At 18.9% G+C, this 17,500-nt stretch overlaps 8 protein-coding genes across 8 annotated transcripts in view; 4 read left to right on the forward strand and 4 right to left on the reverse strand.

The window, feature by feature from the left end:
* Positions 1 to 8: 8 nt before the first annotated feature.
* PF3D7_1204000 (conserved Plasmodium protein, unknown function) lies at positions 9 to 1,330 on the forward strand (the record flags this gene model as incomplete). The annotated part of the gene is made up of 7 exons (XM_024473381.1): positions 9 to 120; positions 309 to 408; positions 496 to 553; positions 715 to 779; positions 913 to 985; positions 1,140 to 1,206; positions 1,314 to 1,330. 7 exons carry the CDS (start codon positions 9 to 11, stop codon positions 1,328 to 1,330), a joined length of 492 nt encoding a protein of 163 aa, XP_024329147.1.
* Positions 1,331 to 1,469: 139 nt separating this feature from the next.
* On the reverse strand, positions 1,470 to 4,739 carry PF3D7_1204100 (conserved Plasmodium protein, unknown function; the record flags this gene model as incomplete). Its single annotated transcript, XM_001350413.1, has 1 exon — positions 1,470 to 4,739. The coding sequence occupies one exon, from the start codon at positions 4,737 to 4,739 to the stop codon at positions 1,470 to 1,472; it is 3,270 nt and encodes a 1,089-aa protein (XP_001350449.1).
* A 708-nt stretch (positions 4,740 to 5,447) lies between these two features.
* Positions 5,448 to 7,337, forward strand: PF3D7_1204200 (conserved Plasmodium protein, unknown function; the record flags this gene model as incomplete). Its single annotated transcript, XM_001350414.1, has 1 exon — positions 5,448 to 7,337. One exon carries the CDS (start codon positions 5,448 to 5,450, stop codon positions 7,335 to 7,337), a length of 1,890 nt encoding a protein of 629 aa, XP_001350450.1.
* Positions 7,338 to 7,990: 653 nt separating this feature from the next.
* Positions 7,991 to 8,476, reverse strand: PF3D7_1204300 (eukaryotic translation initiation factor 5A; the record flags this gene model as incomplete). The annotated part of the gene is made up of 1 exon (XM_001350415.1): positions 7,991 to 8,476. One exon carries the CDS (start codon positions 8,474 to 8,476, stop codon positions 7,991 to 7,993), a length of 486 nt encoding a protein of 161 aa, XP_001350451.1.
* Positions 8,477 to 10,664: 2,188 nt separating this feature from the next.
* On the reverse strand, positions 10,665 to 13,393 carry PF3D7_1204400 (sexual stage-specific protein G37, putative; the record flags this gene model as incomplete). Its single annotated transcript, XM_001350417.2, has 13 exons — positions 10,665 to 10,717; positions 10,898 to 10,951; positions 11,041 to 11,112; positions 11,203 to 11,303; positions 11,628 to 11,757; positions 11,949 to 12,045; positions 12,161 to 12,237; positions 12,338 to 12,424; positions 12,529 to 12,573; positions 12,666 to 12,747; positions 12,890 to 12,933; positions 13,025 to 13,105; positions 13,267 to 13,393. 13 exons carry the CDS (start codon positions 13,391 to 13,393, stop codon positions 10,665 to 10,667), a joined length of 1,050 nt encoding a protein of 349 aa, XP_001350453.2.
* A 623-nt stretch (positions 13,394 to 14,016) lies between these two features.
* On the reverse strand, positions 14,017 to 14,856 carry PF3D7_1204500 (conserved protein, unknown function; the record flags this gene model as incomplete). Its single annotated transcript, XM_001350418.1, has 1 exon — positions 14,017 to 14,856. The coding sequence occupies one exon, from the start codon at positions 14,854 to 14,856 to the stop codon at positions 14,017 to 14,019; it is 840 nt and encodes a 279-aa protein (XP_001350454.1).
* Positions 14,857 to 15,710: 854 nt separating this feature from the next.
* Positions 15,711 to 16,691, forward strand: PF3D7_1204600 (cytidine deaminase, putative; the record flags this gene model as incomplete). The annotated part of the gene is made up of 1 exon (XM_001350419.1): positions 15,711 to 16,691. One exon carries the CDS (start codon positions 15,711 to 15,713, stop codon positions 16,689 to 16,691), a length of 981 nt encoding a protein of 326 aa, XP_001350455.1.
* Positions 16,692 to 17,333: 642 nt separating this feature from the next.
* The window catches only part of PF3D7_1204700 (conserved protein, unknown function), a gene marked incomplete at both ends in the record, with an annotated part of 862 nt that continues 695 nt past the window's right edge, over positions 17,334 to 17,500 (forward strand). Inside the window, one exon of the mRNA XM_001350420.1 lies at positions 17,334 to 17,434. Within this exon, the coding sequence (XP_001350456.1) occupies positions 17,334 to 17,434 (101 nt within the window). The remainder of the gene's footprint in view (positions 17,435 to 17,500) is intronic.

The raw sequence follows: 17,500 nt of genomic DNA on the forward strand, positions 1-17,500 counted from the left end.
ACATAACAATGATGCATAGGGATAAACTCGAAAAGGAAAGAATCATAAAGAGAAATGAAAAACATGTAAAAAATGTTGTTGTGGATAATCTAATAGTCGACAAAAGGTTTAATAACGATGGTAATTATAATATATATGTAGATATGTATGTATGTATGTATTTATGTGTTTGCGCCTTATTATACATATATCATAAAATACATTATACATTACACATCCATTTTTAATCTTACAAAAAAAAAAAAAATATATATATATATATATATATATATATATATTTTTTTATATATATACTCATCATTTTATAGAAGGTAATAAATACTTGAGGAAATCGGACGCCGCATACGAAGACTTTAAAATTAGGGAAAAACAAAAATTAAAAGAATATATCAAAATAGAAAATAAAAGGTAAAAAAATATAAATATTTTTATATTTCATTTTAATATATATGTACATATATATTTTTTTTTTTTTTCTCTTTATATGAAATTAAGAAAAGAAAACCTACAACGACATGAAAACAAATGGGCCCAAATTGACCTGAACGTTCAGGTAAAAAAAAGGAAAAAAAAAAAAAAAAGAAAAAAAAAAATAATAAAAATATATTTAATAAACACCTAAATAATAAATACAAATCAAACAACACCATATCTATATTGTCACAAATTAAATTCTTATATTTTATATCATTCTCTATTTTTAATTTTTAAAAGAAAGAAGTTGAAAAAACTAATAGGTTACAACAAATGCCATTTAAAAGTGAAAAAAACAAATCAAAGTAATTTACAAAAAAAATTAAAGATAGGATATGAAAAAAATAATATAATAAAAAAAAAAAAAAAAAAAAAAAAACACCTCATGTACATACATACTATACCTATTCATTTTATATATCTTTTCAAAATATATAGATGTAGTCATGATATAATTAACCATCAATATATAAATTATGAGGAATCTATGAAAATGGAAAGAAAAAAAAATGTAAGAAAAGAAATATTGTATAACACAAAAAAATAAGAAATTAAATAACTGTCTCAATAAATGATAAATATCTGTATATACACACACACATAAATATATATATATAAATATATATATATATATATATATATATATATATATATATGTATAACAGAACAGTATATTAAATAGACGAAATTTCTTGTCTGAAAAAATAAACGGATCATATAATCCCATAACAGGTTGTTTTAATTATTAGTAATCAATACTAAAGATAATTAATATATATATATATATATATATATATATATATTTATTTATTTATTTATATATTTCATTCTCTATTTAGGAGAAAAAAGAAATTGATGAATTTTTCTCTACAAAAGGATATAATAAAAATAAAAGAAGAAAAAATAAGGATATATACATATATTTATTTATATATATATATATATATATATATATATACAATATGATTATATCGGGATGTGCTATAATCATAATTTTAAAAAAGCATGATGAAGTGGGAAGGATAAAAATGTACATATTTTTTTGAAGAGACATATATAGGGTCAAAGAAAAGAAATTGTATATTATTTACTTGTAAATTTGAATTTAATATATCTTGTATATATTGAATTTCTTCCACTTTTTGTATTTTTTGTATTTTTTGTATTTTTTGCATTTCTGCTTGATTATAATATTCAAAAGAATTATCATAAGTATTTGTTTTATTATTACGTAAATTTAAACGTGTATCCATTCGATTATGTACATTTTTTTTGTTTTTTTTATTTTTTTGGGTATTATATGAACAAGCATCATCTATAGGGATATTACACATATTACAATATTCATCAATTGCATTGATAAAAAAAAAACACTTTTTATATATCATCAAATTTTCTTTTCTTTTTTTTTTTAACTTTAAAATTTCATAAAAGTTCTTTCGAACTTTTTTCCATCTTAAAAAATTAATGATGGCAATGCATTCTTCTTTTTCTTTTTCTTTTTTTTTCTCTCTTTCTTTTATTTCTTCATTTATTTCATTGTCTTTATTTAAAAAATGAACTCCATATATACATATTGCCACAGTGGTTAGAACAATCCTTTTGGGAATAAAATATATCATCTTTTTTATATTATATTTCATATATAAACTATGGCTATATTTGTAAAAATGCATTTTTTTTTTCTTTTTCTTGTCCAAATTATTATAATGAAATCCCTTCTCATCCTTACAAATATTATTCATATTATTAAGATGATCATCTAAACATTGGTCATCAGAATTATTACTATTTTCATCAATATCATCTGCTTTACATATACTTATATTCTTATAATGAATGCAAAAATTTATAAAACATGTAAATACATAGATATTTAAAAAATATGGTTTAATGATTGTTGTACCTTCCGTTTTATTATCTTCCATATATTTAAACAGAATTAAATATAGTTCATCCTTATTTAATATTTTCTTATGTTGAATACAAAATAGACAGTCACATGAAGCTTTTTCCATCATATCACAACTATTAATATAACATTCAAAATTAATAAATGATTCTACATCACTAGTATCATCATCAAAAAGATTAAAGTTGGTATTATTATCACATATATTATATCCATCCATATTACTCTTATTATTATTTATGTTATTTTCATAATATTCACCTTCTTTTTTTTTCTGTTTTTTTTCATTTTGTTCATTTATTTTTAATACATTCTTATTTAATACTCGTATAAAATCTCCTATCATTTCCTTAAACCTCACCCCTTTCTTATTATTTTGTCTTGATATTTCATTATTAATATTTTTAAAATTTCTATATAACATAATATTTCTTTTTAATAAGAAATCGTTTTTTTTTCTTCTACGTCTTTTAAGTTGTCGTATCCTTCTTGTGTTAGAAAGATTATCCTTATCATCTAATATGTGATGTATATGATTTGTTTGATGTATATGATTAGTTTGATGTATATGATTTGTTTGATGTATATGATTAGTTTGATGTATTTGATTTGTTTCATTTTTTTCATTTGTTTGATTTGTTTCATTTTTTTCATTTGTTTGATTTGTTTCATTTTTTTCATTTGTTTGATTTGTTTGATTTTTTTCATTTGTTTGATTTGTTTGATTTGTTTCTTTTCTTTGTTCAGCTTTACCTAATTCATCATTTAAATTATCATCCTCATCATCAATATTATTACTACCAACATTCCCCTCATCATTATTATATTTTTTGGTACTTTCCTTATCTTCATCAATGGAATCATTCATTTTAAATAAATAGTTGTAAAGGTCATCACAATTATTATTCGTAGAATTGTACACGATTTTTTCTAAATATTTATTATCTTTATTTCTTTCCTCATGATTATTTTGATAATAATAGTTATATATATCTAATGTTTGATTACTATATTTATTATTTTCTATTGAATCTAAATTAGTTGAATCCTCATCTTTTTCATGTAAAAAGAAAGATTCATTAGATTTATAAAAACTATCTGATGAACATATACTATTATTTAAAATATCCCTCTCATATATGTTATCACGTTTTTCATCATATTGCTTATTATTATATATACCCTGTTTATGTTCATTATATGTGTTTTCATTATTATCATCATATGTGTCTTTATATATATCATGTGGTTTTTTATTTTTATAATTTTTTCTTTCCTCGCTTAAATCACTTAACGATTTTTGTACATCTACTATACTAAGAAAATTTAATTTTCTGTAAGCTCTTTTTTTTAATTTTTCAAAATTGACTAATCGATATTCACTATTTTCATGTTCTTTAAATAAGTTATTTACTTTATTTTTCATGTCTTTGTGTTTATAATTTTGTTTAAAATGTTTATCTGCATTCTTTTTTTTTGAACTATTATATATATTTGTATACTTTTTATATAAAATATTATTATTGTCATTATAGGTTATTTTATTATAATTCTTTTTATTATAAGAACGTTTTATATTCTTATGAGGTGTCCATTTTAAAAAACTCTCTTTTTTTTTTTTTTTTTTTTTTTTTTCATCTTTTGAATGTACATCATCATTATTTTCTAGATCAAATATATTATTAGACACATTCTTCTTTTTATTATTATTATTATTATTATTGTCTTGTATATATTCATTATATTCACTATCACTACTAAATAAGCTATACATTTTTTTCTCATTAATATAACTTTCTTTTTTATTTTTTTTACTCTCACAACAATGTTCACTCTCCGAACTATTACTAAAAAGGCAATATTCATTTTTTTCTATAGATTTTTTATTTATATTGTTGTCACTATATGTATTACTACTAAATAAGGAGAATGGTTTCTCCTCTTGTTTCTTTTGTATCTTTATAGAATTACAATTATTATTACTACTATTTGTATATATTTTTTCTTTATACTTTTTAGGCACCTCATCATTTTTTTTTTTCTTCTTCTTCTTTATCATACTCTTCTCCTTGTTTTTGTTCTTGTTATTTTCTTTTTCATCATCATCATTATTATTATTATTATTATTATTATCATGACTTGATGAAGTGTTGAATAAATTGTATTCAACAAAGTGGTCCTGTTCATCTTTTCTTTTGTTATAGTTTATATTATTACCATCTACATGGCTCCAATTACTATCGTTACTACTGTTAAGTATTTTATTTTTTCTTTTTTGCCTTTTATATATATTTTGATCCAAATCAAAAATATCCTTATAACTTTTTTCAGAACTACTAGGAAATAAATTCATATTTATATCTCCTTATTTATTATTATTTTTTTTTTTTTTTTTTTTTCTTTCTCTTTACACCCCCCGATAGTGTTTTTCTTCTTTGTGTATTTTTATATAATACAATTTGTTTATACAATCTATATTTTTACAAAATAAAAAAAAATATACATATATATTATATATATATATCTATATTTTTATGATTTATTTTGGAATAAAATATTTTTTACACCTCTGTAATAATATACTCATTCTATTCATTGTAGTAAAATTCTTGATGAATATATGTTTATCTATCACAAAGGGTTATTACATATGTCGCTTGTACGCATAATTTTTTTATATATACACATAAGCACAACTAATAAAAAGGTATTCAAATAAGATATATTTTAAAATATTAATCATATATATATATATATATATATATATATATATATATTATATTTATGTATATGAATAATCCTTAAGAAATATTTAAAAAGGTAAATATATATTTATAAATATATTTATTCTTTTTTTTTTTTTTTTTTTTTTTTTTTTTTTTTTTTTTAAATTATACACTCACGTATAGTCATACATATGTATTAATCATAATGATGTAATTTAAATTTTGATTTGATCATATATATATATATATGTATTTTTTTTTTTTTTTTTTTTTTTTTTTTATTTATTCTCCATTTTGTTAGTTTTTTTCATTTTTCGTAAAATGTTAAGAATACGATGAGTAAAAGAAACAACACGAATGAGAAAATCATTTTCCCTCTTTTCAATGGAAAAGTTACCAAATCATCGAAGAGTTCAATAAATATAAAAAGTTTATATGAATTACACAATGAATTAAATCATAAGATATATACAAATATCTATACATATAATACATTATGTGATGGGATATTTTTCTGTAGAGGTGTTAATAATATATGTGGGAAAAAAAACAGTGGCAAAAGTAGTATGTGTTATCATATATGTGTAAATTTATTTTTTAATGATTTGTTACATTATTTTCATCTTTTCTATTCTTGTTTTTTTTCATTTGATCATTTTTTACAAAAAAAAAATATTCATAATGTACGTGATTATATGAATACCATTTTGTGGGATGACATAGAAAAGGAATATATAAAACAGCATGATCATTTCAGGCAATTACTACAAATAATAAGATATTTTGTTTTATTATTTAAGCAACATTATGGAAAGAAAAATTATACGGAACAAATACACAATGTTGATAATACAAACAATATTGATAATACAAACAATATTGATAATACAAACAATATTGATAATACAAACAATATTGATAATACAAACAATATTGATAATATAAACAATATTGATAATACAAACAATATTGATAATATAAACAATATTTATAATACAAACAATATGTATAATACGCACAATATTCATAACACATACAATATTCATAACACATACAATATTCATAACACATACAATATCCATAACACATATACATATCCACATACATATGCACACATCACCAATCATATTTTTGATGATGCGTACGAATGCTTTTATACCCAAATAAAACATTTTTATAAAAGAAAAGTTATTTACATCGATTTGGATAACAGCTTTTATATTGATCGTTATAAAAATATGATTTATTCCTCGCTAGAAAAAATCAAAAAATTAATGAATAGGTACACAAAATTTTGTTCAGAAAAAAAGGGCATACCATTTTTATTACTTTTGGAAAAGACAAATAAATATATAAAAGAATATATTTCTTGTAATATATATAAAAATTATTCACAGGACTTTATTTTTTTCATGGATATATTTAATCATTATTTATTTAAATATATATATAATATATCTTTTTCTCATGTTTTTAAAAATTTACAACTATTAAAAATATTCAATTTTTATGAACTTATTAATGTCATCAATTATATTTATGAACATATTCAAACCTATTCATCCTCCTCATCCTATTATCATTTTAATAAATATATACCACACGATCTAGGAATTGTTGTCATAGATAATCTTAATTATATTTTTAAAGGATGTCCTTTAAATAATAATATCAATATTTATTACGAATTAGAAATGATCTTAAACAAGCTATCTATCTTATCTTTAGAAAAACACATCTGTATATTAATAACAAACCATGAAAATAATTATTTCACAAGACATGAAACATTCAATAAAAAAAATGACAACTCCTTTTACAAAATTATTTCTCCATATATATATAACAATATACATCTCAAAATAATAAATCAAAAAATCTTCTTTGAATATAATTATCCAAAAAAACATACAAAAAAAAGAAAACAAGATACAAATCAAAACACAAATAATATAAGTAAAAAAAAAAACGAACAAATCATTACTAATGTAGCTGATGATATAAAACATAATATTCAACAAAATGAAGACTGCACCTTATACAATGTCTATTCTAGTGACGATGATCAAAGTCTCGATCAAATGGATGTACAAGAAAAGGAGGACGATAATTCTTTTTATGAAAAAAAATATAATTTAAGATATATTAAAATAAAGGGGAAAAAAAAATCAACATTCTGTTTTTTTGAAATTAATAAATATGGAATAGAAACAATGTTAATGTAAAATTAAAAATATTAACATATGTTTATTTTTTTTTTTATTTTTTTTTTTTTCAAAATATATAAATCAAAAACAACAAGTCATATTAAAGATGGTATAATAATTAATGAATATTTTTTTTTTTTTTTTTTTTTTTTTTTCAGTTTATAAATAAGATATATATGTTATATATGTTATATAATTTTTTGCATGGTAACTTTCTAATTTTTCATATATATATAAAATATAAAATATAAAATATATATATATATATATATATATATAACTATCTTAAATTGTTCTAATATTCATTAAAAGTGTTTTATTTCCTTTCCTTTTATTTTGTTTTGTTTTGTTTTATTTTATTTTCTTTTGTTTTGTTTTATTTTCTTTTATTTTGTTTTGTTTTGTTTTATTTATTTTTTTTTTTCATTAAATATATACATATGAACATATATATTAATATATACTTAATATATAATAAAAGGATAATTATATATAGGTACATATATAATACATACATAAAAATAAATAAATAAATAAATATATACATATATACATATATATATATTATATATATATATTATATATATATGTTAATATATAAAAATGTTTGCTATATGAGCGAATTTTTGCACATTTTTTTTTTTTTTTTTTGATTTGCTCATATTTCATTTTTATGATGATAATTCCTTTGCTGCAATAATTTTTTCTTGTCCACAAGCTGAAAGAACACTAACCAAAACAGATTTTCCATTGTCGAATAAATTTCGTATTTGTTTAGCTACTTCATCTAAGTTTCCTTCGGTATCTTTTGGTAAACTTAAATCATCTTTGGTATCTCCATTATCATATAAAAGAGACACAAAACCATCTTCTGTAATATCAATTAATTGTAATTCAGTTCTTTTTACAACAGGTACATCCATATTATGAGATGTTGGACATATATCTTCATATTTCCTTCCTGTAAATATATCTATACCTACAATGTGTGCTTTTGCATGACCATGCTTTCCTGTTTTTGATGTGGAATAATCAACCACCTTACATGGATGCTCTTTCAACATTACATGACCATTTTTTTTTATTGCACCTGCTTGCACAGGGTACGTTTGTGATGCTCCAGCATCAATATTATCGTACATTTCATGATCTGACATTTTATATTATATAATATGTAAAAAAAAATTTTTAAAATTTAGAAAATTTAAAAAAAAAAATTTTGAAAATTTAAAAAATATATATAAGAAAATAAAAAAAAAAAAAATATAAGAAAATAATAAAGTAATAAAGAAAAAAAAAAATAAGAAAATATTTCAAGGTCAAAATGAATAAATAAATATATATATATAATATAATATAATATATAAATATATATATATATACTCAAAATATTAAATTATTTAATATTTCTTTTTAATAATTAAATAAATAATTTTATCTTCAATTATAACGAAATAAAAATTTTTAAAATTTAAATAAAATATATATAATTATACATATATATTTTCTTCACAAGCATATTTTTTTAATATCTCAAAAATAATAGTATTAATAATTACATGTTTTTAAATATATATATATATATATATAATTTTTTTTTTTTTTTTTAATATTTATTATCAAATAATTAACTATTATATATATAAAAACTAGTTATTTTAAAATATAAACGATTTATAATACGTTCAATTATATAGATATATATATATAATATAATATTAAAGGGGAAAAGGAAAAAAAAAAAAAATGCATATATAATATATATTATATTATTATATATAAATATATTTATATATATATATATATATATAATTTATTTATATATATATGATGTATATATTAAAAAATTAAAAGCATTTATTATTTTATTATATTATATTATATTATATTTAAGAAAAGGAAAAAAAAAAAAAAGAGCATATTTATTTTATAAATATATTGGTATGCAAAAACATTTATAATTAATTTTTTTTTTTTTTTTTCTTTCATATATATATATAAATATATTATCTCTCTATATAATATATATTATACATATAAATAGTATAATATATATATATATTATATATATATATGAAAAATATTATACATACATATTTATATTTATATCATCTTATTATAAATTTATATTTTATTCATTACCTTTTCCAAGCCAATTTTATTGTTTCAATATTAATATAAACAATGACAAAATGAAAAATACAACTTAAAATTCGTATATTTATTTACTTCATATTTAATAATATATATATTTTTATTATTTCTTTTCTTTTTTTTTTTCCCCTTGTTTTCCCGTTTCAATAATATTATATATATATATATATATAAAATAAAAATGACACTTATTTATTTTATATATATGAAAATCTAATTGTATAAAATTCTTTTCTTTTTTCAACATGAATTTACCAAAATATATTTTTATATGTTACCATTTCTTATAATTATAAATACGTACACTTAATTAATCATATATTTTTTCTTCCCTTCATACCCACATGAAGCCATAAAATATTTTACTTATTCCATTCTTTATATATAATATTATTTCTTCACATATTTATTATTAAATATATTAAAAGTAATTATCATATTTTATGTTCACCTTTTAAACCTTAACATTGAATATTATTATAAAGGCAAAGGTAATATAAAAGAAAAAAAAAAAAAAAAAAAACGAAATATAATAAAATAATAAAATATATACATGTATTATATTTTTTTGTTTTATCGTTTTATTTGTTTTCCCATTGAACTCTTTTTCATAACAAAAGAAAAAAAAAAAAAAAATTCTCTTCACCCAAATTTTGTTTCTACATTATTTTCATAGTTCTCTATTCATAATAACAGTCAAAATGATTAATTAAAATATATAATTTTTACAACATAAAAAAAAAAAAAAAAAAAAAAAGTATGCTTGAAACTTTCATATTCATGTTTTTATTAGGAAGAATATGATGTTATTTTTCCTCTCATTCATAAAATTAAAACAAGAATAAAAAAATAAAAATATATATAATATATATACAATAAAATATGTATATATGAGTATATAATATTATTTATTATTTATCAAACATAACAATTAAAAAAGAAAAAATGAACATATATATAATATATATATATATATATTTATTTATTTGTTAAATATATTCGTCTTTAAAAAAAAAAAAAAAAAGGGAAATTTTCATTTTATAATGTTCGTTTCAAAATCTTATTTCTTTATTTTTATAAAAATCATTATTTATCCTTACAATAATAATATAATTACATGTATATATATATATATATATATATATATATATATATATTTTCTTTTGCACACTGTTTTCCTTTTTTTGAGTATCATAAAAAATCGCTTAGTCTACTAGATAGCTTATTCAATATATGATTGTAATCTGAGGGATTTTTAAAAAAAAAGTACAGGGAAGGATAATATAGTAATACATACCAAAAAAAAAAAAAAAAAAAAAAAACATATAAATAATAACAAAATATCATATACATTGTAGGCGCGATGTATATTTTTATTAATTTATTTAGACATTATTATATTGCTATGTCCATATAAATAGTACCTGATTCAACACGATTCCTCAAAATTGTTAACACGCATGTTGTTATTATCCAAGCTTAAAAAAAAAAAAAGAAAAAAAAAAAAAAAGTTCATCGAAATATATATATATAATAAACATATTAATGTGATTTATTATCCATTTACTAGTGAGGGAAAAAATAGTGCTTATGGACATAAAATTCAGTGAACTAGGTATCATGAAAAATATGCTGGGGTCTAAAAAAGTAAAAAATACATAGCCTCTGAATAATATATTCAAATGTACATACATATATATATATATATATATATATATTTTATCCTAACCTATGGGGTTTATAGTTTTACATATTAAAAAAAAAATTTGAGTTATAAAAGCAGAAACAGGTAGAGCACATAAAAATGAGACCATATATTTATCAGCAATGCTTTATAAATAAAATACATAAAAAAAGTATATAAATTAAAATAAAATTAATTAAATGAGAAGAATTATATAGTGTCCACACATATATATAATATTCAATACTTTAATTATATATGTTTTTTTTTTTTTTTTTTCCTTTTTTCCCCGTTATATATAAAGAATATCAAAAGATATATAAAACGAATTTTCTTTTAATTATATTCATATTTTTAAAATTATATATTTTTATCATATAACTGTATCAGTATTTTCTTATATATTTAAGCTCAATGGTAAAATATATTTTTTATTTTCATTCTTTTTTCTTCTTTATTATTGTGCTTACATTGATGTAGAGCTTTGTAAGGAACTACTTGAAAAAACATTAGGAAACAATTTTATAATAACTAATGTTATAATACATAGTACAATCAAATGAACAATTTTTAAAATAAAATAATAATTTCCCTTCAACACTACAAAAATAAGATTATAAATACATATATATTATATATATATATATATATATATATATATATATATATATGTGTGTTGCTTTGTTTTAGAGCATTATGTAAAAATATATATAACATGTGTCTTTATATAATGTACATATATATTTTTTCTTTTTTCTTTTTTCTTTTTTCTTTTTTATTTTATTATGAACAGTTCATGTAAATATATCCGCTAATTCCATAATCGAATGAATTGAGGTCATCTAGTTTTAAATTTGTTACAACATCATATAGAAGCTTCGCAATAATCTATTAAAGGTTTTATTAATACATAATAAATAAATATAAATATAAATATATATATATATATATATATATATTACTATATTTTTTTACACACATATATATATTATTTTAAACTTACAAAACAAAATATATATCTAGTATATTTGTACAGCGATTTTATTGTGCAATCTGAACTAGCCAAATTAAAAATTAAAACTGCAAAAAAAAAAAAAAAAAAAAAATATATTATTTTAATGTATAACTTATTTTCTATTATATATATTATTATTATCATTTTATTTTTTTCCTTTTTAACATCCAAATACTAATGGCAAGGAACAAACAAATCCAATATTTAAAATTCCATTAGTCAAATAAAATGTAATTAAAAGAACGAAATAACCTGTATAATGTTCATCATATAATATTTATAGAGTATATTTTATTTTCACATGTTAATATGTTTTTAAGAGTAATTTATTATCTATTTATTTTATATAATCTTACTCAATATAGAAGATAAGGCGAAGACTGTCTGATTTTTTGTATTTCCTAAAATAAATTCAAAAATTTAACATTTCATTATAAACATTTAATTTGAAACACCTATACATATATAAATATATACATATATATGTTCTCACCAAAAATTCCCATATACACAAAATATGGTAGTAGTAATAACAACAACAGTGTTACATATACTTTCATAATAACATTAGAAACCTGAAATGACAAAATTAATATTTTTTTATGAGTTCATTCATTAAAATGAAAATGTATTTATATGAATAAGAAAAATAAAAATAAATTGATATATATATATATATATATATATATATGTGTGTGTATGTATTTATTTTAGTACTTGATTTATGGCATATGCCTTGTCCACAGTTTTGCTCCATATATCTATAAAAATAAATCCAATCCATTTATATACCACCTTATTACTTTTTCAAAATATAGAAAAAAAAGAAAAAAATATACTTTTATATTAAACCTATTTTATTTTTTATTTGAACAAATCTTGAATCGTCACTGTGGACAATCCGAGATAAGAAATCAGCGGATGGAGAGGATGCTATAAAAAATAAAATAAATAAATATAAACATAAATAAATATATATATATATATATATTTATATATTTATTTTTTTTTTATATTTATTCATATATTTAATGTACAAGTCCAAATTACGGACATACTAAATTAACATAAAAATATTGTTAATATATATTAACCAAAAAAATAAGTGAAACTTTTAAAGTCATCATCCAAGTAGACATCTTGCCTTTGAATTATACAATTAACATTAAATTTTTTGTAAAACACAAAAAATAAAATAATTAGAAAGGGAGGTATCCTCATTTTGTTAACATATAGAAAAGAACAAAGTTAAAAAGAAATACAATATATATGTAATTAATCTGGTGTTTAAGCTGTTGAAAAAAAAAAAAAAAAAATTAAGATAGGTGGATAGATCTACAGACATTTGTATATAAATGTGAACCTGTTTGTACATTCTAACATATATATATATATATAATTATATCAAAGTTTTAGTTTTATGCATATTACATAAAAGGTTTATTTACTTTTTCTTAAAGAATAAAACATAATACATGTAAAAAATAAGATAGCACATGGGAATCAGAAGATTAATTATAATGTATGTACATAACTTTTTTATATTTTCAAAATAAAAAAAATATTTAATAGGTTGGCATATGATAGTTATATTACAAAAAAAAAAAAAAAAAAAAAAAAAAAAAAAAAAAAAATACATACATACATATATATATATATATATATATATATATATGCACATTCATATATACATTTATATATACATATCCATTGAGATGTTCCAAAAAAAAGGTATATTTTTACAATAGTTATGAAAAATTAATATTCTTTGCCAAGTAATTATATTCATATATCGAAGAAAATATATGTGACCTTGTTGTAATAAATAGAACATTTTCGATCCTTCAAAGATCATCCTTATTTATTACCTTTTTAATATGCTCTAATTTGGTAAGGAGACTATTAGTAGATGTGTTGCTTAACGTTTTTTTTCTTCTTTTTTCATCACATTTTTCACTAATATATTTAATATCTGTAATTAAAGTATCGTATAATTTATTAATATCTACATCATTAATTTCTATAGAATTTTCTACAGACATTTTATTCTTTTCAATATAAAGTGGATCTCCATATCTGTCTTGATATATTTCATTCAATTCATCATTACAACATAAAATAATAGAATTGGTATCTACCATAAAATTCAATATAAATCTTAACTCTTTAAAAATATTACTTTCCTCGCATTTCTCTGTAACATCTAAACAAAGATTCATTATATCCGGTGAAAGATATAAAGGAAGAGCATAGTGATTTTCTTCTACATGCTGACTAAAATATAATAAGAATAATAAATATATGCATCCTGCTTGAAATTGTATAATATTATTTGTATATAATTTTATATATTTATTATTATTTTCATCGAAACTATTTTTAAATACATGTTTCCAAGATAACCACAAGGTTTCCCATGATGAAATATTATTTTCATATTTCGATTTTGTTAATATTAAAGAAAATTTTGTTTCTTTAAATAATAAACTAAACAAATATAAATCTTTATGCTCTCCATTTTTTATTTTATGGTTCTTAGTCATCCATAGATGTAAAAGATTTTCTATATCCTCCACATTATATTTATATCGTCCTGGTAAACATACCGGTACGTAAAAATCACCACAAATATCTCCTACCCTTTGAATATATTTTTCTTCATTTACGAAATCGATCGTATACATTATTTATATATTTAATATAAAATATTCATATGTTCAAATTTTATGTATATTTTGATATATCTGTGATCATTTGGATACATTCAATCATTAAAATTATTTAAAATAAGTTTTTTCTTTTTTTTTTTTTTCTTTTTTCATTCTTATAAATAAAACCTGTTCAAAATTTTATATAATTAGAAATATATAAATATAAATATAAATAATATATAAATATATATATATATATATATATATATATATATATTTATATTGTCTCACTTTCTTGAGGAGTTTTTTCTCTTTTTCCCCTCATCTTTGAAAATTTTTAATGCCATATAATTTGGGAAATATATAAAATATATATATATATATATATATATATATGTATATTTATATAAGTTTTATTTTTTTTATTTTATTTTTTGAAAATTTTTCTTTTTATATAAATACATGTCATATATTTTATATATTTTTTTTTTTTTTTTTTTTTTTTTTTTTTTTAAATATGGAACTATATGTTACGAGCTCAAGGTCGATTATACCTTTTGCCGATTTTAAGTGTCATAAATAGTTTTCTTCTGGTTAAAATATTTTTTGAAAAACTTGTAAGATGGTTGTTTATAATATATATATATATATATATATATATATTGCCCATCCTGTGTTTAACAAGTTCAAATGTATGATTGATTTATGTTATCCAGAAGCAAAAAAAAAAATAAAATAAAATTATAGAAATTGTTATATATTATATATTATATATAATTTATAATAAGATAATAAAGTTATATTCGTAAGAAAAAAAAAACATGTATGATATATATAAAATATATGAATAAAAAATATTTAGCCCTATATTTAATTATTATCAGAATATGGATAGGCAAGTTATAAACTTAGAAGAAATATTACCTTTTTCGTATACAAGAGATGTGGAGCTTGTTCCCATGTATTGTTTTGAAGTAAAAAAAGAAGTTGCTAAAGACGCTTTAAATATTATGAAAGATTATATTAATAATCAATTATATGATAAATATAATCATTTGAAGAGATGTAGAAAATGTACGGATTCGGTTCAAATTTTGATAGGTGCGTGTAATCATATACCATTTGAATTATCACAGAAGTTAATAGAAAAAATGAAACAAGAAAATAATAATGATGAATTTAATGATATTATAATAACTAAAATTATGGTTTCTAAATATGCACCTATTACTAGGAAACAATATATTGAATGGTCCACTTATTGGCCTTTATATTTTAGAAAACCTGATAAAGATATTTTAATTTTAACAAAGGAAGAAATTAATAAATATATAAAATTATTATATATATCTATTGATATAGGAAAACAATTTGGTACTTGTAATAGTGGATGTATTATAACATATAATGATGAAATTATTGCTTCCTCAGGAGATAATATAAAAAATCATCCTCTTCATCATGCTCCTATGCTAGCTATAGAACAAGTATCATATAAACTAAGACATATATGGTTAAACAAACAAACAGAAAAAAATAATTTACAAAAAAAAATGAAAATAATTCACAAACAACAAATTAATAACCGTGATAGTTTAAATGATCATAAACATGAAAATAATAAAAGTAATCATAATATCCTAATTGATCATATACCTAATGATCAATATCTTTGTACAAATTTTTTTGCTTTCCTAAGTCATGAACCCTGTTATATGTGTGCTATGGCTTTATTACATTCAAGAATAAAATGTGTTATTTTTGATAAGGAGAATAAAAATAACGGAGCTCTCAGTAGTCAAGAAAAATTACATTGTATTAAAAACTTAAATCATCATTTTAAAGTATTCAAAACAATTAGGGGATGAACAAAAAAAAAAAAAAAAAAAAAAAAAAATAAAAAAAAAAATGTCCTAACAAACCGTCCAATCAAAATGTATTATAAATATATATATATATATATATATATATATATATGTTTATATATTTATATGTGGATATATTTTTTAAATACATTTCTCTTTCTTATTATTTTTATTTTATGTTATTCATTAATTATTATGTATTATTTATTTAAATTTTCTTTTTTTCTTTTTTTTGTGAAGCGATCATTTGTACCGTCATATAATGTATATATTTTAATATATATATATATATATATATATATATACATTTCTCATATTTAACATATTATCCTTATATTAAACTATTTAATAAATTGTTGCGTTAATAAGTATCAAGAAAAAAAAAAAAAAAAAAATTATTATGTTAAATTAATGTATAAAATGTATAAACCCATTTTACCTTGAAAAAAAAAATATTTTATTAACATTTTATAAAACACATATATAATATATATATTTAAATTTTTTTCCCTTTTATTATTTATATATATATATATATATATATATATATGTATATATATTTATGATAATTTAATTTGTAAGAAAAGGATGTGAGTTAAGATATATTTCATCCATTTTTTTTTTTTTTTTTCTTTCAATTATAAAATGAGATATAGGCTTTTTCCTCCCCTACATTTTTTAAGTTATCTAAAAAAAATACACATATATTATTCACCACAAAGATGTGAGAAAGCGGACGTGGCAAGGTAGTAATTGTATAAATATATATTCATATAAGTACAAAAAAAATGATACATATATTTGTTCAATCC

The sequence above is a fragment of the Plasmodium falciparum genome (assembly GCF_000002765.6).
Source record: "Plasmodium falciparum 3D7 genome assembly, chromosome: 12".
Lineage (NCBI taxonomy): Eukaryota > Apicomplexa > Aconoidasida > Haemosporida > Plasmodiidae > Plasmodium > Plasmodium falciparum.